A 22,625-nucleotide genomic window follows, 5' to 3' on the forward strand; every position below is an offset into this window, starting at 1 on the left:
GTGCAAGAGGATTAACCCAGCAGAGCTGCATATAGCTCCTCCCCTCTACATCACTCCCAGTCATTCTCTTGCACCCAACGACTAGATAGGATGTGTGAGAGGACTATGGTGATTTTATTTAGTTTTATTTCTTCAATCAAAAGTTTGTTATTTTTAATAGCACCGGAGTGTGTTATTCCTTCTCTGGTAGAGTTTGAAGAAGAATCTACCAGAGTTTTTTTCTATGATTTTAGCCGGAGTAGTTAAGATCATATTGCTGTTTCTCGGCCATCTGAGGAGAGGTAAACTTCAGTTCAGGGGACAGCGGGCAGATTAATCTGCAAAGATGTATGTAGCAGCTTTTATTTTCTGACAATGGAATTGATGAGAAAATCCTGCCATACCAATATAATATCATGTATGTATATTTTACATTTGAGTATTCTGGGGAATGGTACTTCACTGGAATTACACTGTGTATATAAGACTTTAGCCTTTTTGTAAGCAACAGGCTTTTTAATAACTCTTAATTTATGTTAAACGTTTTTGCTGGAATGTAAAATCGTTTTCATTTTCTGAGGTACTGGGTGAATAAAATGTTTGGGCACTATTTTTCCACTTGGCAGTTGCTTGATCTAATTCTGACAGTTTACTGATCTCTCTCACTGTTGTGTGTGAGGGGGAGGGGCCTTTTTTTGGCGCTTTTGCTACGCATCAAAAATTTCAGTCAGAAGCTCATTGTTTTTTCCTGCATGTTCCGGTTCATCTTACAGAACTCAGGGGTCTTCAAAGCTTGTTTGAGGGAAGTAATCTTCACAACAGAGCTGTGAGATTGTAGTTGACTGTGATAAAAAAAAAAAAAAGTTTATTCTTTAACTTTTTATGCCATCAGGGTTAGTTATTCTTTGCTAATGGGAACAAGCCTTTGCTAAAATTGTGTTTTGTTTTCACAAAGTTTGATGCTGTAACCTTTCAGTTTATTGATTTCAACTGTCATATATCCTTCTGTGCTTCTTAGGCACAGTACGTTTTTCATTGTATTTTACTTGAATAATATTTCCAAGTTGCAAGTTTAGTTGCTAGTGTGTTAAACATGTCTGATTCAGAGGATGAGACCTGTACTATTTGTGCTAACGCCAAAGTGGAGCCCAATAGAAATTTATGTACTAACTGTATTGATGCTACTTTAAATAAGTCAATCTGTACAAATTGAACAAATTTCACCAAACAACGAGGGGAGAGTTATGCCGACTAACTCGCCTCACGTGACAGTACCTGCATCTCCCGCTCGGGTGGTGCGCGATATTGTGGCGCCCAGTACATCTGGGCGGCCATTACAAATAACATTACAAGATATGGCTACTGTTATGACTGAGGTTTTGGCTAAATTACCAGAGCTAAGAGGCAAGCGTGATCACTCTGGGGTGAGAACAGAGTGCGCTGATAATGCTAGGGCCATGTCAGATACTGCGTCACAACTTGCAGAACATGAGGACGGAGAGCTTCATTCTGCGGCTGACGGTTCTGATCCAAACAGATTGGATTCAGATATTTCAAATTTTAAATTTAAGCTGGAAAACCTCAGTGTATTACTAGGGGAGGTGTTAGCGGCTCTGAATGATTGTAACACAGTTGCAATACCAGAGAAAATGTGTAGGTTGGATAAATATTTTGCTGTACCAACAAGTACTGACGTTTTTCCTATACCTAAGAGACTAACTGAAATTATTACTAAGGAGTGGGATAGACCCGGTGTGCCGTTCTCACCCCCTCCGATATTTAGAAAGATGTTTCCAATAGACACCACCACACGGGACTTATGGCAAACGGTCCCTAAGGTGGAGGGAGCAGTTTCTACTTTAGCTAAGCGTACCACTATCCCGGTGGAGGATAGCTGTGCCTTTTCAGATCCAATGGATAAAAAGTTAGAGGGTTACCTTAAGAAAATGTTTGTTCAACAAGGTTTTATATTGCAACCCCTTGCATGCATTGCGCCGGTCACGGCTGCAGCGGCATTCTGGATTGAGTCTCTGGAAGACAACCTTAGTTCAGCTACTCTGGACGACATTACGGACAGGCTTAGAATCCTTAAGCTAGCTAATTCATTCATTTCGGAAGCCGTAGTACATTTAACTAAACTTACGGCTAAGAATTCCGGATTCGCCATTCAGGCGCGCAGAGCACTGTGGCTAAAATCCTGGTCAGCTGATGTAACTTCTAAGTCCAAATTACTTAATATACCTTTCAAAGGGCAGACCTTATTTGGGCCCGGTTTGAAAGAAATTATCGCTGACATTACAGGAGGTAAGGGCCACGCCCTGCCTCAAGACAGAGCCAAACCTAAGGCTAGACAGTCTAATTTCTCCAACATAGGTGTGTCCGGTCCACGGCGTCATCCTTACTTGTGGGATATTCTCTTCCCCAACAGGAAATGGCAAAGAGCCCAGCAAAGCTGGTCACATGATCCCTCCTAGGCTCCGCCTACCCCAGTCATTCTCTTTGCCGTTGTACAGGCAACATCTCCACGGAGATGGCTTAGAGCAGACTCTCTCTCTTCGCTCAGGCTTGGGCAAGAGATGTTCTGGATCCTTGGGCGCTAGAAATAGTCTCCCAAGGTTATCTTCTGGAATTCAAGGGACTTCCCCCAAGGGGGAGGTTCCACAGGTCTCAGTTGTCTTCAGACCACATAAAAAGACAGGCATTCTTACATTGTGTAGAAGACCTGTTAAAAAAGGGAGTGATTCATCCTGTTCCATTAAGAGAACAAGGGATGGGGTTCTACTCCAATCTGTTCATAGTTCCCAAAAAAGAGGGAACGTTCAGACCAATCTTAGATCTCAAGATCTTAAACAAGTTTCTCAAGGTTCCATCGTTCAAGATGGAAACCATTCGAACTATTCTTCCTTCCATCCAGGAAGGTCAATTCATGACCACGGTGGATTTAAAGGATGCGTATCTACATATTCCTATCCACAAGGAACATCATCGGTTCCTAAGGTTCGCATTCCTGGACAAGCATTACCAGTTCGTGGCGCTTCCTTTCGGATTAGCCACTGCTCCAAGGATTTTCACAAAGGTACTAGGGTCCCTTCTAGCTGTGCTAAGACCAAGGGGCATTGCTGTAGTACCTTACTTGGACGACATTCTGATTCAAGCGTCGTCCCTTCCTCAAGCAAAGGCTCACACGGACATTGTCCTGGCCTTTCTCAGATCTCACGGATGGAAAGTGAACGTGGAAAAGAGTTCTCTATCTCCGTCAACAAGGGTTCCCTTCTTGGGAACAATAATAGACTCCTTAGAAATGAGGATTTTTCTGACAGAGGCCAGAAAAACAAAACTTCTAGACTCTTGTCGGATACTTCATTCCGTTCCTCTTCCTTCCATAGCTCAGTGCATGGAAGTGATCGGGTTGATGGTAGCGGCAATGGACATAGTTCCTTTTGCGCGCATTCATCTAAGACCATTACAACTGTGCATGCTCAGTCAGTGGAATGGGGACTATACAGACTTGTCTCCGAAGATACAAGTAAATCAGAGGACCAGAGACTCACTCCGTTGGTGGCTGTCCCTGGACAACCTGTCACAAGGGATGACATTCCGCAGACCAGAGTGGGTCATTGTCACGACCGACGCCAGTCTGATGGGCTGGGGCGCGGTCTGGGGATCCCTGAAAGCTCAGGGTCTTTGGTCTCGGGAAGAATCTCTTCTACCGATAAATATTCTGGAACTGAGAGCGATATTCAATGCTCTCAAGGCTTGGCCTCAGCTAGCGAGGGCCAAGTTCATACGGTTTCAATCAGACAACATGACAACTGTTGCGTACATCAACCATCAGGGGGGAACAAGGAGTTCCCTAGCGATGGAAGAAGTGACCAAAATCATTCTATGGGCGGAGTCTCACTCCTGCCACCTGTCTGCTATCCACATCCCAGGAGTGGAAAATTGGGAAGCGGATTTTCTGAGTCGTCAGACATTGCATCCGGGGGAGTGGGAACTCCATCCGGAAATCTTTGCCCAAGTCACTCAGCTGTGGGGCATTCCAGACATGGATCTGATGGCCTCTCGTCAGAACTTCAAAGTTCCTTGCTACGGGTCCAGATCCAGGGATCCCAAGGCGGCTCTAGTGGATGCACTAGTAGCACCTTGGACCTTCAAACTAGCTTATGTGTTCCCGCCGTTTCCTCTCATCCCCAGGCTGGTAGCCAGGATCAATCAGGAGAGGGCGTCGGTGATCTTGATAGCTCCTGCGTGGCCACGCAGGACTTGGTATGCAGATCTGGTGAATATGTCATCGGCTCCACCTTGGAAGCTACCTTTGAGACGAGACCTTCTTGTTCAGGGTCCGTTCGAACATCCGAATCTGGTTTCACTCCAGCTGACTGCTTGGAGATTGAACGCTTGATCTTATCGAAGCGAGGGTTCTCAGATTCTGTTATCGATACTCTTGTTCAGGCCAGAAAGCCTGTAACTAGAAAGATTTACCACAAAATTTGGAAAAGATATATCTGTTGGTGTGAATCTAAAGGATTCCCTTGGGACAAGGTTAAGATTCCTAAGATTCTATCCTTCCTTCAAGAAGGATTGGAAAAAGGATTATCTGCAAGTTCCCTGAAGGGACAGATTTCTGCCTTGTCTGTGTTACTTCACAAAAAGCTGGCAGCTGTGCCAGATGTTCAAGCCTTTGTTCAGGCTCTGGTTAGAATTAAGCCTGTTTACAAACCTTTGACTCCTCCTTGGAGTCTCAATTTAGTTCTTTCAGTTCTTCAGGGGGTTCCGTTTGAACCCTTACATTCCGTTGATATTAAGTTATTATCTTGGAAAATTTTGTTTTTAGTTGCAATTTCTTCTGCTAAGAGAGTTTCAGAATTATCTGCTCTGCAGTGTTCTCCTCCTTATCTGGTGTTCCATGCAGATAAGGTGGTTTTACGTACTAAACCTGGTTTTCTTCCAAAAGTTGTTTCTAACAAAAACATTAACCAGGAGATTATCGTACCTTCTCTGTGTCCGAAACCAGTTTCAAAGAAGGAACGTTTGTTGCACAATTTGGATGTTGTTCGCGCTCTAAAATTCTATTTAGATGCTACAAAGGATTTTAGACAAACATCTTCTTTGTTTGTTGTTTATTCCGGTAAAAGGAGAGGTCAAAAAGCAACTTCTACCTCTCTCTCTTTTTGGATTAAAAGCATCATCAGATTGGCTTACGAGACTGCCGGACGGCAGCCTCCCGAAAGAATCACAGCTCATTCCACTAGGGCTGTGGCTTCCACATGGGCCTTCAAGAACGAGGCTTCTGTTGATCAGATATGTAGGGCAGCGACTTGGTCTTCACTGCACACTTTTACCAAATTTTACAAGTTTGATACTTTTGCTTCTTCTGAGGCTATTTTTGGGAGAAAGGTTTTGCAAGCCGTGGTGCCTTCCATTTAGGTGACCTGATTTGCTCCCTCCCTTCATCCGTGTCCTAAAGCTTTGGTATTGGTTCCTACAAGTAAGGATGACGCCGTGGACCGGACACACCTATGTTGGAGAAAACAGAATTTATGTTTACCTGATAAATTACTTTCTCCAACGGTGTGTCCGGTCCACGGCCCGCCCTGGTTTTTTTAATCAGGTCTGATAATTTATTTTCTTTAACTACAGTCACCACGGTAACATATGGTTTCTCCTATGCAAATATTCCTCCTTAACGTCGGTCGAATGACTGGGGTAGGCGGAGCCTAGGAGGGATCATGTGACCAGCTTTGCTGGGCTCTTTGCCATTTCCTGTTGGGGAAGAGAATATCCCACAAGTAAGGATGACGCCGTGGACCGGACACACCGTTGGAGAAAGTAATTTATCAGGTAAACATAAATTCTGTTTTTCGTTCCTTTCGGAATTTCAAAGCAGGAGCAGCATCAACTTCCACTGCTCCAAAACAAGAAGGATCTGTTGCTCGCTACAGACAAAGCTGGAGACCTAACCAGTCTTGGAACAAGGGCAAGCAGGCCAGGAAACCTGCTGCTGCCCCTAAAACAGCATGAATTGAGGGCCCCCGATCCGGGATCGGATCTAGTGGGGGGCAGACTTTCTCTCTTCGCTCAGGCTTGGGCAAGAGATGTCCAGGACCCCTGGGCGCTAGAGATAATATCTCAGGGATACCTTCTGGACTTCAAATTCTCTCCTCCAAGAGAGAGATTTCATCTGTCAAGGTTGTCAACAAACCAAACAAAGAAAGAGGCGTTTCTACGCTGCGTACAGGAACTTTTGTTAATGGGAGTAATCCATCCAGTTCCACGATCAGAACAGGGACAAGGGTTTTACTCAAATCTGTTTGTGGTTCCCAAAAAAGAGGGAACTTTCAGACCAATCCTGGATTTAAAGATCCTAAACAAATTCCTAAGAGTTCCATCGTTCAAAATGGAGACTATTCGGACAATTTTACCCATGATCCAAAAGGGTCAGTACATGACCACAGTGGATTTAAAGGATGCTTACCTTCACATACCAATTCACAAAGATCATTACCGGTATCTAAGGTTTGCCTTCCTAGACAGGCATTACCAGTTTGTAGCTCTTCCATTCGGATTGGCTACATCTCCAAGAATCTTCACAAAGGTTCTGGGTGCTCTTCTGGCGGTACTAAGACCGCGGGGAATCTCGGTAGCTCCGTACCTAGACGACATTCTGATACAAGCTTCAAGCTTTCAAACTGCCAAGTCTCATACAGAGTTAGTACTGGCTTTTCTAAGGTCACATGGATGGAAGGTGAACGAAAAGAAAAGTTCACTCGTTCCACTCACAAGAGTTCCCTTCCTGGGGACTCTTATAGATTCTGTAGAAATGAAGATTTACCTGACAGAGGACAGGTTAACAAGACTTCAAAGTGCTTGCCGCACCCTTCATTCCATTCAACACCCGTCAGTGGCTCAATGCATGGAGGTAATCGGCTTAATGGTAGCGGCAATGGACATAGTTCCCTTTGCTCGCTTACACCTCAGACCACTGCAACTGTGCATGCTAAGTCAGTGGAATGGGGATTACTCAGATTTGTCCCCTTCTCTGAATCTGGATCAAGAGACCAGAGATTCTCTTCTATGGTGGCTTTCTCGGCCACATCTGTCCAGGGGGATGCCATTCAGCACACCAGACTGGACAATTGTAACAACAGACGCCAGCCTTCTAGGTTGGGGTGCCGTCTGGAATTCTCTGAAAGCTCAGGGACAATGGAGTCAGGAGGAGAGTCTCCTGCCAATAAACATTCTGGAATTGAGAGCAGTTCTCAATGCCCTCCTGGCTTGGCCCCAGTTGACAACTCGGGGGTTCATCAGGTTTCAGTCGGACAACATCACGACGGTAGCTTACATCAACCATCAGGGAGGGACAAGAAGCTCCCTAGCAATGATGGAAGTATCAAAGATAATTCGCTGGGCAGAGTCTCACTCTTGCCACCTGTCAGCAATCCACATTCCGGGAGTGGAGAACTGGGAGGCGGATTTCTTAAGTCGTCAGACTTTTCATCCGGGGGAGTGGGAGCTTCATCCGGAGGTCTTTGCCCAAATACTTTGACGTTGGGGCAAACCAGAGATAGATCTCATGGCGTCTCGACAGAACGCCAAGCTTCCTCGTTACGGGTCCAGATCCAGGGATCCAGGAGCAGTCCTGATAGATGCCCTGACAGCACCTTGGGACTTCAGGATGGCTTACGTGTTTCCACCCTTCCCGATGCTTCCTCGATTGATTGCCAGAATCAAACAGGAGAGAGCATCAGTGATTCTAATAGCACCTGCATGGCCACGCAGGACTTGGTATGCAGACTTGGTGGACATGTCATCCTGTCCACCTTGGTCTCTACCTCTGAAACAGGATCTCCTGATTCAGGGTCCTTTCAAACATCAAAACCTAACTTCTCTGAAGCTGACTGCTTGGAAATTGAACGCTTGATTTTATCAAGACGTGGGTTTTCTGAGTCAGTTATTGATACCTTAATACAGGCTAGGAAGCCTGTTACCAGAAGGATTTACCATAAGATATGGCGTAAATACCTATATTGGTGTGAATCCAAAGGTTACTCTTGGAGTAAGGTTAGGATTCCTAGGATATTGTCTTTTCTACAAGAAGGTTTAGAAAAGGGTTTATCTGCTAGTTCATTAAAGGGACAGATCTCAGCTCTGTCCATTCTGTTACACAAACGTCTGTCAGAAGTTCCAGACGTTCAGGCTTTTTGTCAGGCTTTGGCCAGGATTAAGCCTGTGTTTAAAACTGTTGCTCCGCCATGGAGCTTAAACCTTGTTCTTAACGTTTTACAGGGCGTTCCGTTTGAACCCCTTCATTCCATTGATATAAAGTTGTTATCTTGGAAAGTTCTATTTTTAATGGCTATTTCCTCGGCTCGAAGAGTCTCTGAGTTATCAGCCTTACATTGTGATTCTCCTTATCTGATTTTTCATTCAGACAAGGTAGTTCTGCGTACTAAACCTGGGTTCTTACCTAAGGTAGTCACTAACAGGAATATCAATCAAGAGATTGTTGTTCCTTCTTTGTGTCCTAACCCTTCTTCGAAGAAGGAACGTCTACTGCACAATCTGGACGTAGTTCGTGCCCTAAAATTTTACTTACAAGCAACTAAGGAATTTCGACAAACGTCTTCTCTGTTTGTCGTTTACTCTGGTCAGAGGAGAGGTCAAAAGGCTTCTGCTACCTCTCTTTCCTTTTGGCTTCGTAGCATAATACGTTTAGCTTATGAGACTGCTGGACAGCAGCCTCCTGAAAGAATTACAGCTCATTCTACTAGAGCTGTGGCTTCCACTTGGGCCTTCAAGAATGAGGCCTCTGTTGAACAGATTTGCAAGGCTGCAACTTGGTCTTCGCTTCATACTTTTTCCAAATTTTCCAAATTTGACACTTTTGCTTCCTCGGAGGCTATTTTTGGGAGAAAGGTTCTTCAGGCAGTGGTTCCTTCTGTATAAAGAGCCTGCCTGTCCCTCCCGTCATCCGTGTACTTTAGCTTTGGTATTGGTATCCCAGAAGTAATGATGACCCGTGGACTGATCACACTTAACAGAAGAAAACATAATTTATGCTTACCTGATAAATTCCTTTCTTCTGTAGTGTGATCAGTCCACGGCCCGCTCTGTTTTTTTAAGGCAGGTAAATATTTTTTAAATTATACTCCAGTCACCACTACACCCTTGGCTTCTCCTTTCTCGTTGGTCCTTGGTCGAATGACTGGGAGTGACGTAGAGGGGAGGAGCTATATGCAGCTCTGCTGGGTGAATCCTCTTGCACTTCCTGTTGGGGAGGAGTAATATCCCAGAAGTAATGATGACCCGTGGACTGATCACACTACAGAAGAAAGGAATTTATCAGGTAAGCATAAATTATGTTTTTATACCCACTTAGGGGGAGGTGATTACAAATGACTTGTGGTATTGTGTAATTCCAATTCATTTGTAATACTGATAGTGACCTTTTATAACCACTAGATGGAGCTAAGTACATTTTTTCTATAATGAAATGTTTAAAATACACCTGAAAAGGTAAGAATCACCTCTTCCTAAGTGGGTATAAAAGGAGTGGCTTTAAGTCATGTTTTTATAACACATGATTAAGGTCTTTTGACCGAAACGACGTGTTGCTGTGTTTTGGTTATCTCCCAATAAAGAAGATTTTTACTATATTCATTGAATGGTGCTGTTCCTTTTGTGGATTACATGGCTACAGAACAACAAAAAACATCCCAAACCTACATACAAATTACTTTTCCTTTTTTATTATTAAATTTGGTGAGATCATTTTTGTAAGCTAATTTCATACATCTAATATTTTACTTTTACATGTCACATACATTGTATAAACATAATATAAAACCTTCTGACATTAAAAGAATAGAAAGCTCAAAATTGAAACATGCACTTCAATTTTAAAAATAAGTATTTTCTTCTTTAACAGGAAGAGTCCACAGCTGCATTCATTATTTTTGGGAATTCAGAACCTGACCACCAGGAGGAGGCAAAACCACCCCAGCCAAAGGTTTCAAATACCTCCCCCACTTCCCTCATCCCCCAGTCATTCTTTGCCTTTCGTCACAGGAATTTGGCAGAGAAGTGTCAGAAGAGAGTTAAGTCTCTTATGGAGGGTAGTACTCTTTGAAATGGGACTGGAGTTTTAAGTAGTCCTGTGAGCCTCTCAGTGAGAGCATGAATGAAGGTTAGAGTCTGGAGATGCATGGGGAGTTTTTCCTCAACCATCCCGACTCATATTAGCAGCTCCTTGGCAATCAGCGTTAATGAGTTTCGCTGCTTGCCTTTGTTCACTCAAGTCCATGTCAGAAGGAGGCTGCTATCTGTCACACTTGATGGGCCGTGTTTCTGTTCCACTGCGTAGATTTCGGTAAGATAGTTTCATTATACTTCATTATGTGAATGTGATGTTAATGTAAAGGTAGGGGGACTCCTTTTATATTAATATAAGGAATCATGGGTTAATATCCTCTAAGGGTGGTTATTGAACAGGGATGCTTTTAATTATGTTTATGTGGTTCTATCTGCTGATGTGTAGTAATACTTAAGGCTCATGGCTTTTTTCCTAACATTAACGGCCTTATCGTCATTTTACGCGATCTTTGTATTTGAACGCTTTTTTATGACTTGCGCGGTACACCTCGTGACCGGGTGCGATTATGTTGCTTTTTTCACTTCCGTATGCTGACCGTGTGGCGACAGTCTGCTCATGGGTTTTCTGGTTCACAGGAGGTGGTGAGTGCCCCAGCCATTGGGGGTGTAAAGAAGGTGTCGGTTACCGGTTGTCACTTTTGTAATTCTATGATGGAGGATTCTGACTTTTTAGACACAGATTTCTCTGAAGCGGAGAATGCGTCTTGTGATGAATATGAAATGGCCCGGGTTATCCATGCCCATCAGTTATGTTCCGATTGCCGTTCCAGAGTACTCTCTTCTCCCGATTCAGGGTCCTCAGAGTGTTTGAGCCATCTGCCCCCGGAGGATGCTAGGTACTGCGAGTCGCGTGTCCCAGAAACTCCCATTGCTACGCAAGCAGGTGTCCCTTTGGTCTTGACTCCTTCTCCGGAAGGTGGTCTGTTTCCTCCAGACGTTACAGCGCGGTCCCGCATTGCCATATCTGCGGCCTTGGCGCATTTGTATCTCCCAAGTAAAATCTTTCTAAGATACTGTCTGTGTTCTGTCAACCAGGGCCCGCTGTGCAGGGGTTGCCCGATTTCAGTTCGGCCTCCTGGGGAAGCGGGGGCCTCTGAGGCTTCAGGGGCCCCAACCTTGGGCTGGAGTTGTTTGTCGATCCGACAAGGGATAATTTTGCCTTACGCTATAGGTTGGCACGTCTTTGTGTCCTACTAAGACATGTTTTGGTGTTGCTAGAGGATCCCAGTCCTAGTTTACCGAGGGATTCGAGGCCTTAGATGCTGGATGGCAACCTGGATAGACGGTTGGGGATGAAGTTAATCTCCTTGTCGTCTCCGTTTTTTCTTGATTTTATTTATCGGTTCCAGTTCTGAGCTTGGGTGAAAAGGGCCTTCTGATCGACTGGTCCGGTTGGGCGTACAACCTTTTTTTTTTTTCCCTTGGGCGTTCACCCGCGGGTGCTGCCTTTTTTAAATTAAATCCGGATAGGATGTATTTGTTTAAATTTGTATAAAGCCCATGGCTTAACGTTCGTTGAGAACGTTCTTTCTCTGGAAACCGATACTTGCGATTTTGTGGTCGCATGGGCACTTCCTCGGAAGTTGTGCACTTTGCTTAAGTCTGAGGTTATGTTTCTAGTTCATATTATCGAGCCTTCGGGTTGATTTTTCTTGAACCTTAGACAGATCTAGGGTGCTTTTGTACCAGGCAGGTACTGGTCGGGCGCTGTCTACTTTTTCTTGGGTTCATGTCACCCTTGTGGTGCTGATTAGCTGTCTGTTTAAAAAAAAAAAAGTGTATCTTAAGGCCTAGTTTTATGGATTCCGGACTCGGATCCTACTACAAAGTTTGGGGCCTGGGGCGTAGATACAACGCTTCTGGTAGGAAGGTTGTGTGCTCCGATATGTTGTTTTTTTTTTTTTCTGGCGATATTGCTTGAGATGCGTGACTGACTTTTTCAGATGTCGTCATGGTTTCTAGGGTCCCTGGGAACTCGGAACCACAGGTTTTCATGCCTTTGGAAGTTTGGAGATGTAAATGATTTCCGGAAGTTTAGTATCTGAATAGTGGGCGATTTGCGTCTTCACTTGCGGTATCTCCGGATGACGACTTTTGTAGCCTAGTCGCATTCCTTTTACGGTGGTGGTTTCCTTCCCTCCCGTCTTAGGCTGGGTCATTTTGCTATGGAAGATTGGACATGTCCTCCTTTGTTTTTCGTTTGCTCTAGTGCGTGGAGTGCAAGTGTCCCTCTGCCGTTCTACCATGAGCTACGAGGCTCCCGTTGTTGTTACATTTCCAGGATGTTGGGAGACCGATCCTGCAGGGATCTCTGGAGACTGACGTCTTCTCCAGATTTGAACTGCCCCTTGTCATACCATGGTCTTTTGACTCTCGGGTGCTACCTGTCAATATTATTGCAGATCTAGCCATTCGTGCTTGCGGGTAGGTGGTCTGGGGTCAGTTAGTCTTTTCCCCTGTCTGAGGTCAGGAAACTGACCATTTAGCCTTTCAGCGTGGGGTCAGGTTGTCAGGCCTGTCTACATGAATTACTTTGTGATCCAAGGGTACTGGTGGCCCTTTCCTAAACCGCTCGGGAGTTCTTTTCAGACACTTGGGTTTGTGGAAGATGCTAGATACTTTACATCTAAGGACTTAAGATGGCTGAAGGCTTTGTCTGGGTGCGCTCCTAACCATAGGAGGCAGCTTATGGGTTCCTGGGGCTTCAGTTCGGTTCTGTTTTTTCGAGGACTCCGGCTTAGGACCATGTCTCTTGCCTGGAAAGGGTATGGACGGTTCTGCTTAACCTTCGGGGTTTGGTTCTCCCGCGTGTCCCTTGTGGAGGAGGTTTTCTGACTCTTATGAGATATTAATATTATCCTGAGGCTTCAGTTTGAGGTTTTCTGATGGGTCCCTACTTGTCTGCTGTGACATCTGATGCTTCCTAGTAGATTCCAGTTGTTATCCCACTGGGCTGACAATATTGGCCGAGGGTTGGCCTCTAGTAGGGTGTTTTCTGTTTTATCTTCTCAACTAGGGTGGGGAAGGGATTTGTACGTGTTCTCCTTCGTTGGAGGTACCTCAGTATCTGTAAAGGGCTCGTGGGTCCTTATTTTTCTTGCCTCGTAGGTTTTTTCCCCCTGTCTTGCGTTCTCAGTATCAGGGAATTGATTTCTGGTATCGGAATGCTGTGAGTCAGAGTGTTTCTTCCTTTGAGGAGTGTTCCTTCTTATGAAAGGCTGCAGTGTAGGGGTCCTGGGACCCAGGCATGAGGTTCCTGTAATGGTTCAGGGTAGCATGCTAATTTTTTAGTAGCGGTCAGAGTTATATTCTGTGGGTTTGATGCCTCGTAGATTCATCCTTTTTTCTTCCGAAAGTCTGAGTCTGTAAAAGGTCTTTCACTAACCTTGGGACTGGGACCGTTATCCTGGAAAGAAGGTTGGGGTTCAGTCTGCTTTGCAGGCTGGACAGTTTACTTTTATGAATTTGTCCTCCCCTTTGTTGAGTGGACTCTTAGTGCCCATCTCTCTACCGGTGGCAGCTTTTTTCACACTGATATTTCTCCTACTGTTCCTTGTTCCCTTGGCAGAATGACTGGGGTATAAGGGAAGTGGGGAAGGTATTTGAAGCCTTTGGCTGGGATGTCTTTGCCTCTTCCTGGTGGTCAGGTTGTGAATTCCCTAAAGTTATGAATGCAGCTGTGGACTCTTCCTTTCAGAAGAAAAGAAAATTATCAGGTAAGCATAATTTGTTTTCCCTTCTTAGCTGATGAGTCCACAGCTTCATAACGTGGCATATATTGCAGCCCATCAGGAGGAGGTGAAGAACCCTCACAGAGCTTTAGCCCCTCCCACCTCCTCTCCCTCTCTAGTTTTCTTTTTGGCCTCCAGGGAGAGATTTTGAAGTTTTCAGAGGTGCTCTACTATCAATAATTAGTTTTCATATCATTTGTGGGTTCAGAACCGACTTGGGACACAGTACCCCTAGACAACTTCACTCCAAGAAGATTTAAGAAGACTTGAGTGAAACAGGGATAAACATTTACCTTTATGTGCTTTCTATTACCCTAGTGGGTAATCTTATAGCCATGATTGTCCTCGCTGGGACCCGTCCCTAGTCTCCCTCTGAGAGATTACAGGTATATCTGCGGTATCCTCTGCAGTATATTTACTTGCACTGGATGGAGGCTCTCTACTGGATTAGCAACCTGTGAGGAAGAAAGGCCTCAGCATGCTGGTAAGACACAATGGAGGGGTGCTTCAGCCCACAAGTTATCCAATAGTACTCTCTTTATCGGTACTACATATCTGGGAGTCGCAGCCTTACACTTAAGAAGCTTTGTGTGTTTAACATCAGAATTTGGGGTAATGAGGCACACAATTAGTTTTTGTCTAGCATCCTTAGGATTCCTTAGCAGCACAATTTACTCATTTTACCTCGAATCTTATTTTCTTTCCTAGGATATGGAGTCCACGTGGTCATTCAATTACTAGTGGGAATATCACTCCTGGCCAGCAGGTTAAGTGTCACTCCCCTACCCATAATCCCCAGTCATTTTCTTTGCCTCTGTCAATGGCAGAAATAATTTCTGATATTACAGGTGGAAAAAGGTATTTTCTACCGCAAGACAAGAACAGATTTAAAGGACGTCAAAGTAATTTTCGTTCCTTTTTGTAACTTCAAAGGTCAAAAGTCTTCCTCTCCATCTTCCAAGCAGGAGCAGTCCAAGTCGTCTTGGAAGCCCTATTAGTCTTGGAATAAGGGAAGCAATCAAAGAAACCCTCAGCTGAGTCTAAGTCAGCATGAAGAGTTGTCCCCCCGTTCGGGATCGGATTAAGTGGTGGGCAGATTTTCCCGGTTTTGTCAAGCATGTAGACGAGATGTCCCAGATCCTTCTATACAAAATAGATTTCAAAACTTTCCCTCCCAGGGGCAGAATCCACTTCTCAAGATTAGGTAAAAAGAGGCATTCTTGAACTGTGTTCAGGACCTTTCCTCCCTGGGAGTGATAGTTCCAGAAAGGGAACAGGGTCTAGGATTCTATTCAAATCTGTTTGTAGGTCCCAAAAAAAGAGGGAACTTTTAGACTCATTTTAGACCCAAAGTGGCTCAACAAGTTACTCAGGATACCGTCCTTCAAAATGGAAACCATTCGTTCCATTCTTCCTTTGGTCCAAGAGGGTCAGTTCATTATGACAATAGACCTGAAGAACGCGTATCTTCATGTTCCAATCCACAGGGATCATCACAAATTCCTGAGATTCGTCTTTCTAGACAAAGAATTACACAGAGATCCTGTGAGCTGCGCTCGCCGTAAGACCGGTGCGAGATCAGGGAACCGACACGATAGAGCTTGGGCGGGGACACTCCAGGTTACCCCTCAAATTGGGGGTGCCGGAGTTGGATCTGATGGCGTCTCGGCAGAACGCCAAGCTTCCAAGGTACGGTTCAAGGTCAAGAGATCCTCAGGCCGCTCTGATAGATGCTCTGGCGGTTCCTTGGGATTTTGGTCTAGCATACCAGTTTCCTCTGTGCTCCTTCCACGAGTTATTGCTCGTATCAAACAGGAGAGAGCATCGTTAATTCTAATAGCTCCTGCATGGCCTTGCAGGATCTGGTATGCAGACCTAGTGAAGATGTCATCTCAGCCGCCTTGGAGGTTACCTCTGAGGAAAGACCTTCTAACTCGGGGTCCATTCCTTCATCCAAATCTCGTTTCTCTGAAGCTGACTGCTTGGAGATTGAACGCTTAGTTCTGTCTAAGCGTGGATTTTGAGTCTGCCTTTGAGACCATGATCCAGGCTTGCAAGCCTGTTACTCGAACAATTTACCATAAGGTATGGCGTAAATACCTTTTTATTTGTGTGAATCCAAGGGCTACTCTTGGAGTAGGGTCAGGATTCCTAGAATTTTGTCTTTTCTCCAGGAAGGTCTGGAGAAAGGGTTGTCAGTTCTCTGAAAGGTCAGATTTCTGCATGATCTATTTTGTTACACAAGCATCTGGCTGATGTGCCAGATGTTCAATATTTTTGTCAGGCCCTGGTCAGAATCAGGCCTGTGTTTAAACCTTTTGCTCCTCCTTGGAGCCTTAATCTTAATTCTTAAAGTTTTGCAGTAGGCTTTGTTTGAGCCAATGCATTCCATAGATATTAAGTTGCTATCATGGAAGGTTTTGTTTCTTATTGCTATCTCTTCTGCTCAGAGTTTTGGAACTCTCGGCTTTGCAGTGTGATTCGCCTTACCTTATCTTTCATTCGGATAAGGCTGTTCTTCGTACTAAATTGGGGTTTCTTCCTAAAGTGGTTTTGGATAGAAATAGTCATCAGGAAATTGTTGTTCCTTCTCTCTGTCCCAATCCTCCTTCTGATAAAGAACGTCTGTTGCCCAATTTGGATGTTGTGCATGCTCTAAAATTCTACCTACAAGCGACTAAGGATTTTTTCCAGTCTACTTCTTTCCCTCTGGTTGAGAAGTATGATTCCTTTTTTCTTATGAGACTGCCGGACAGCAGCCTCCTGAGAGAATTACAGCTCATTTTACTAGGGCTGTTGCCTCTTCTTGGGCTTTCAAAAATGAAGTTTCTGTGGAACAGGTTTGCAAGGCTGCAACTTGATCCTCTCTGTATACTTTTTACACATTTTCCAAATTTGATACTTTTACCTCGGCATGGGCTTCTTTTGGGAGAAAGGTTCTTCAAGCGGTGGTTCCTTCTGTTTAGGTCTGCCTGTCTTGTTCTCCCTCCCTGTTCATTCTGTGTCCTCTAACTTGGGTATTGGTTCCCACTAGCAATTGAATGTCGTTGTGGACTCTCCATGTCTTAGGAAAGAAAACAAAATGTATGCTTACCTGATAAATTTCTGTTGTTCCGAACATGGAGCGTCCATTATTAAGAGTGTTATTTTTGACTATACCTCAGGCACCTCTACACCTTTGTGTTAGTCCTTTTCTATCTCCCTTTGGTCGAATGACTGTGGATTATAGGTAGGCGAGTGACACTTTACAGCTTTTCTGTGGTGCTCTTTGCCGCCTCCTGCTTTCCAGGAAGTGAATGACGTTGTGGACTCTTCATATCGGTAAAGGATGACATTTATCAAGTAAGCAAACATTTTGTGTTTGCATTTTCTAAAAAAGTGGGTACTCTCTCTTTAAGAGAGGCAGTAACTGCCTTGTGCATCAATTAGATCTTCAAAATCACAGTACGGTTGGGCAGGAGGACAGAGGCCTAAGGAGGGTTTTTTTTTCCCCCACAATTTAAAATGTTATTTCAAATTACAGTCTCCTTTTGGTCTACATATTTTAATGGCAATAAGCTCAGTCACTTTCCTTTGCAACCTTTTTCCCTTCTCTGCGTCAGCTGCTGTTAATTTTATCTTTTGCCATTTAACCGCATATGGTCCATAGGCCACCTGTTGGCCATCCCTGCTTTAAATGGTCCAGTTTTGTATTGGCCAACCAAAACTAAAATAGTTGAATGAGACAGAGGAATAAAGGGATCCTCCCCTCATATTTAGCAGGTGCTTCTACCTAGTCTAGAGAGATTAAAAAGCCATATTCTCACTACTATTTGTAAGTTTTGGCACTCTTGTAGATGATTTCCATAGATGTCTTTGTAAGGACTCAGAAAAAATTTAGGTTCAGTGACCCTTTAAGGTTTTTTATGATTCAGATAGAGCATGCAATTTTAAGCAACTTTCTAATCTACTCCTATTTTTCTTCATTCTCTTGATATCTTTTTTGAAAAGCAAGACTAAGTTTAGAAGCCGGCCCATTTTTGGTTGTGCTTGCTGATTGGTGGTTAAATTTACCCACCATTAAACAAGTGCTGTCCAGTGTACTGAACCAAAAATTGGTTAGCTCCTTAACTTAGATGCTTTCTTTTTCAAATAAAGATAGCAAGAGAACAAAGAATATTTGATAATAGGAGTAAATTAGAAAGTTATTTAAAATTACATGGTCTATCTGAATCATGAAAGAAAAAAAATTTGGTTTCAGTGTCCCTTTAAGTTTGAAAATACATATTTATAGGTACACTTACACAAATTTATACACTCACAACCTCACTGGCTAATTCGATGAATGTTTTTGTAGGATTTGTTTTTTTAATATTTGATTTTCTTGCATTTGTACCAGGGTATTGAACAGGTTATTATTTATTCATGAATTTATTTAGTTACGATTTCACTTTTTTCTAGAGTAATGATGGTGAAGAAAGGTTGGCTGTTGTGCGTCTTCTTGCAAAGCTGTTTGGCTCAAAAGATTCAGACCTTGCTACTCAAAATCGCCCACTTTGGCAGTGTTTCCTTGGCAGGTAATACATATTTATGTTTATTTTAACTTTTGATGTTCATTGTTCAGAGCATGCAAGTTAGTCTTTTCATTTTTGCTTTTGTCCTCAAATTTATTTTGTTGTTTTCATTCCTATGTAGGCATATGAGCAACAGTGCACTACTGTGAGCTAGCTGTGATTGGTGGTTCCACCATGCCTCTTGTCATTTACTCACCAGATATTCAGCTAGTTTCCAGTTTTTTGATGCAGTGGTGGTGACTGTGTGTTAAACCTCTCGACAATTTTTATTGCACTGTTGATTTTATATAAAACATTAGACCAAATTATTTTCTCTTGTAAGGTGTATCCAGTCCACGGGTTCATCCATTACTTGTGGGATATATTCCTTCCCAACAGGAAGTTGCAAGAGGACACCCACAGCAGAGCTGTCTATATAGCTCCTCCCCTAACTGCCACCCCCAGTCATTCTCTTGCAACTCTCGACAAGAAAGGAAGTATCAAGAGATATGTGGTGACTTAGTGTAGTTTTACCTTCAATCAAGAGTTTATTTTTACTGTTGTACTGTTTTACTCTCAGGCAGAAATTAGAAGAAGAATTCTGCCTGGAGGTTTGATGATCTTAGCGGTTTGTAACTAAGGTCCATTGCTGTTCTCACACATAACTGAAGAATATGGGAAAACTTCAGTTAGGGGAACGGTCTGCAGATTACCTGCTTTGAGGTATGTTTAGTATTTTTATTTCTAGAGAGATGAATAAGTTCTAGAAAATGCTGACAGAGCCTTGTGTATTTGAGGTAAGCCTGATGCAGTGATTTAACAGTGACTGGGATCATGCTTACAAAACAGGGTAATACTCATGTTAATATTCATATTACTTAGTGACAAAACTTTTACATGATTTCATAAATAGGACGTTTTTTCTCTGAGGGAGAGAAGTCTTTATTTGGGGCCTAGTTTCCACATGGCTAGTCAGATACTCCTAGGAGTATTTTCTTAAGGCCCCTCTGGCGTCCAGTACATGGTGGGAGGGGCCTATTTTAGTGCTCTAACTGCGCAGTTTTAATTCAGACAGACATCCAGCTTCCCTAGAGGAGTCCTCTGGCATCTGAGGACCCTTTCAAAGGGGTTATTTCTGCACAAAATCGTATTTGAGGGCAGGTAGGAGCCTCAGCAGAGCCGTGGCAAGGTGCTCAATTGACTTATAACGTTTTTTTTTACGTTTTTTAATCCGGTTTGGGGCCTAAGGGGTTAATCATCCATTTGCAAGTGGGTGCAATGTTGCTTTAGTCCCTTACACACACTGTAAAAATTTGAAAGAGATTACTGTATTTTTACACTGTTTTGCAGTTTAAGTGCTAGTTTTTTTTTCTCTTATAGGCACAGTAACGTTTTTGTTTAATTGCTGTTTAACCTTTATTAAAGTGTTTTCCAAGCTTGCTTGTCTCATTACTAGTCTGTTAAACATGTCTGACATAGAGGAAACTCCTTGTTCAATATGTTTGGAAGCCATGGTGGAACCCCCTCTTAGAATGTGTACCAAATGTACTGATATTTCTATAAACTATAAAGACCATATTATGGCGCTTAAAGATTTATCTCCAGGGGATTCTCTGACTGAAAAGAGGGAGATTATGCCATCTAGCTCTCCCCATGTGTCAGAACCTATAACTCCCGCTCAAGTGACACCAAGTACATCTAGCGCGTCTAATTCTTTTACCTTACAGAACATGGCGGCAGTTATGAATGCTACCCTCTCAGAGGTATTCTCCAAACTGCCAGGGTTACAAGGAAAGCGAGACAGCTCTGGGGCTAGAACTAATACAGAGCTTTCTGACGCTTTAATGCCTGTGTCCGATATACCTTCACAATACTCAGAAGCCGAGGCAGGTGAGCTTCTATCTGTGGGTGACATTTCAGACTCAGGAAGGCGTTACTTCAGTCTGATTCTGAAATGACAGCGTTTAAATTTAAGCTTGAACACCTCCGCTTATTGCTTAGGAAGGTTTTAGCGACTCTGGATGACTGTGACCCCATTGTGGTTCCAGAGAAATTGTGTAAAATGGACAAATACTTTGCAGTGCCTGTTTACACGTATGTTTTTCCAGTCCCTAAGAGGTATTCGGAAATTATTACTAAGGAATGGGATAGACCAGGTGTGCCGTTCTCTCCCCCTCCTACTTTCAAAAAGATGTTTGCCATAGATGCCGCCATACGGGACTCGTGGCAGACGGTTCCTAAGGTGGAAGGAGCAGTCTCTACCCTAGCTAAGCGTACAATTATCCCCGTCGAGGACAGTTGTGCTTTCCTAGATCCTATGGATAAATAGGAGGGTTTCCTTAAGAAATTTTTTATACATCAAGGGTTTTATTCTCCAGCCCCTTGCATGCATTGCCCCAGTTACTGCTGCAGCGGCTTTTTGGTTTGAGTCTCTTGAGGAGGCTCTACAGGTGGAGACCCCGCTAGACGATATTCTAGACAGGATTAAAGCTCTTAAGTTAGCTAACTCCTTTATTTCTGACGCCATTTTTCATTTAGCAAAGCTAAAGGCTAAGAATTCAGGTTTTGCCATTTTGGCGCGTAGGGCGCTATGGCTTAAGTCCTGGTCAGCAGACGTTACTTCAAAGTCTAAGCTTCTTAACATCCCCTTCAAGGGACAGACCCTATTCGGGCCTGGTCTGAAGGAGATAATTTCTGATATTACAGGAGGAAAAGGTCACGCCCTTCCTCAGGATAGGTCCAATAAGTTAAGGACGAAACATAATAATTTTCGTTCCTTTCGAAACTTCAAGAGTGGCGCAGCTTCAGTTTCCTCTAATGCAAAACAAGAGGGAAATTTCGCCCAGTCCAAACCAGTCTGGAGACCTAACCAGGCTTGGAACAAGGGGAAGCAGGCCAAGAAACCTGCGGCTGCCTCTAAGACAGTATGAAGGAGTAGCCACCGTTCCGGGACCGGATCTAGTAGGTGGCAGACTTTCCCTCTTCGCCCAAGCTTGGGCAAGAGATGTCCAGGATCCATGGGCATTAGAGATTGTTTCCCAGGGATATCTTCTGGACTTCAAAGCTTCATCTCCCAAGGGGAGATTTCATCTCTCACAATTATCTGTAAGCCAGATAAAGAGAGAGGCATTCTTACGTTGTGTTCAAGACCTACTGGTTATGGGAGTGATCCACCCAGTTTCAAGGGAGTAACAGGGGCAGGGCTTCTATTCAAATCTGTTTATAGTTCCCAAAAAAGAGGGAACTTTCAGACCAATCATGGATCTCAAGATCCTAAACAAATTTCTCAGGGTCCCATCCTTCAAGATGGAGACTATCCGAACCATCCTCCCTATGATCCAGGAGGGTCAATATATGACTACCGTGGACTTAAAGGATGCTTATCTCCACATTCCTATTCACAGAGATCATTATCAGTTCCTCAGGTTCGCCTTCTTAGACAGGCATTACCAGTTTGTGGCTCTTCCCTTTGGGTTAGCCACAGCACCAAGAATCTTTACGAAGGTTCTAGGGTCCCTACTGGCGGTAAGACCACGGGGTATAGCAGTGGCTCCTTACCTAGACGACATTCTGATACAGGCGTCGACTTTTCAAATCGCCAAGTCCCATACGGACATTGTTCTGGCCTTTCTGAGGTCTCACGGGTGGAAGGTGAACGAAGAAAAGAGTTCTCTCTCCCCTCTCACAAGAGTTTCCTTCCTAGGAACACAGAAAAATTTTCATTTCTACTGAATCTATCAGACAGAGGTCAGATTATCAAAGCTTCTAACTTCCTGCCGTGCTCTTCATTCCACTTCTCGGCCGTCAGTGGCTCAGTGTATGGAAGTAATCCGCCTAATGGTAGCGGCAATGGACATAGTTCCGTTTGCCCGCCTACATCTCAGACCACTGCAACTTTGCATGCTCAATCAGTGGAATGGGGACTACACAGATTTGTCCCCTCTGCTAAATCTGGATCAAGAGACCAGGGATTCTCTTCTCTGGTGGTTATCTCGGGTCCATCTGTCCAGGGGAATGAGTTTCCGCAGGCCAGAGTGGACTATTGTGACGACAGATGCCAGCCTTCTGGGCTGGGGCGCGGTCTGGAACTCACTGAAGGCTCAGGGTTCATGGACTCAGGAGGAAGCCCTCCTTCCGATAAACATTCTGGAACTGAGAGCGATATTCAATGCTCTTCAGGCTTGGCCTCAACTAGCTGCGGTCAGGTTTATCAGATTTCAGTCGGACAATC

At 43.9% G+C, this 22,625-nt stretch overlaps 1 protein-coding gene across 1 annotated transcript in view; it reads left to right on the forward strand.

Annotated features, from left to right (window-relative positions):
* Positions 1–22,625, forward strand: part of PDS5A (PDS5 cohesin associated factor A) — a 1,179,407-nt gene that overhangs the window by 312,455 nt on the left and 844,327 nt on the right. Inside the window, exon 9 of the mRNA XM_053700274.1 lies at positions 18,303–18,418. Coding sequence (XP_053556249.1) covers positions 18,303–18,418 — 116 coding nt within the window. The remainder of the gene's footprint in view (positions 1–18,302; positions 18,419–22,625) is intronic.

This window comes from Bombina bombina, chromosome 2, assembly GCF_027579735.1.
Source record: "Bombina bombina isolate aBomBom1 chromosome 2, aBomBom1.pri, whole genome shotgun sequence".
Classification (NCBI taxonomy): domain Eukaryota; kingdom Metazoa; phylum Chordata; class Amphibia; order Anura; family Bombinatoridae; genus Bombina; species Bombina bombina.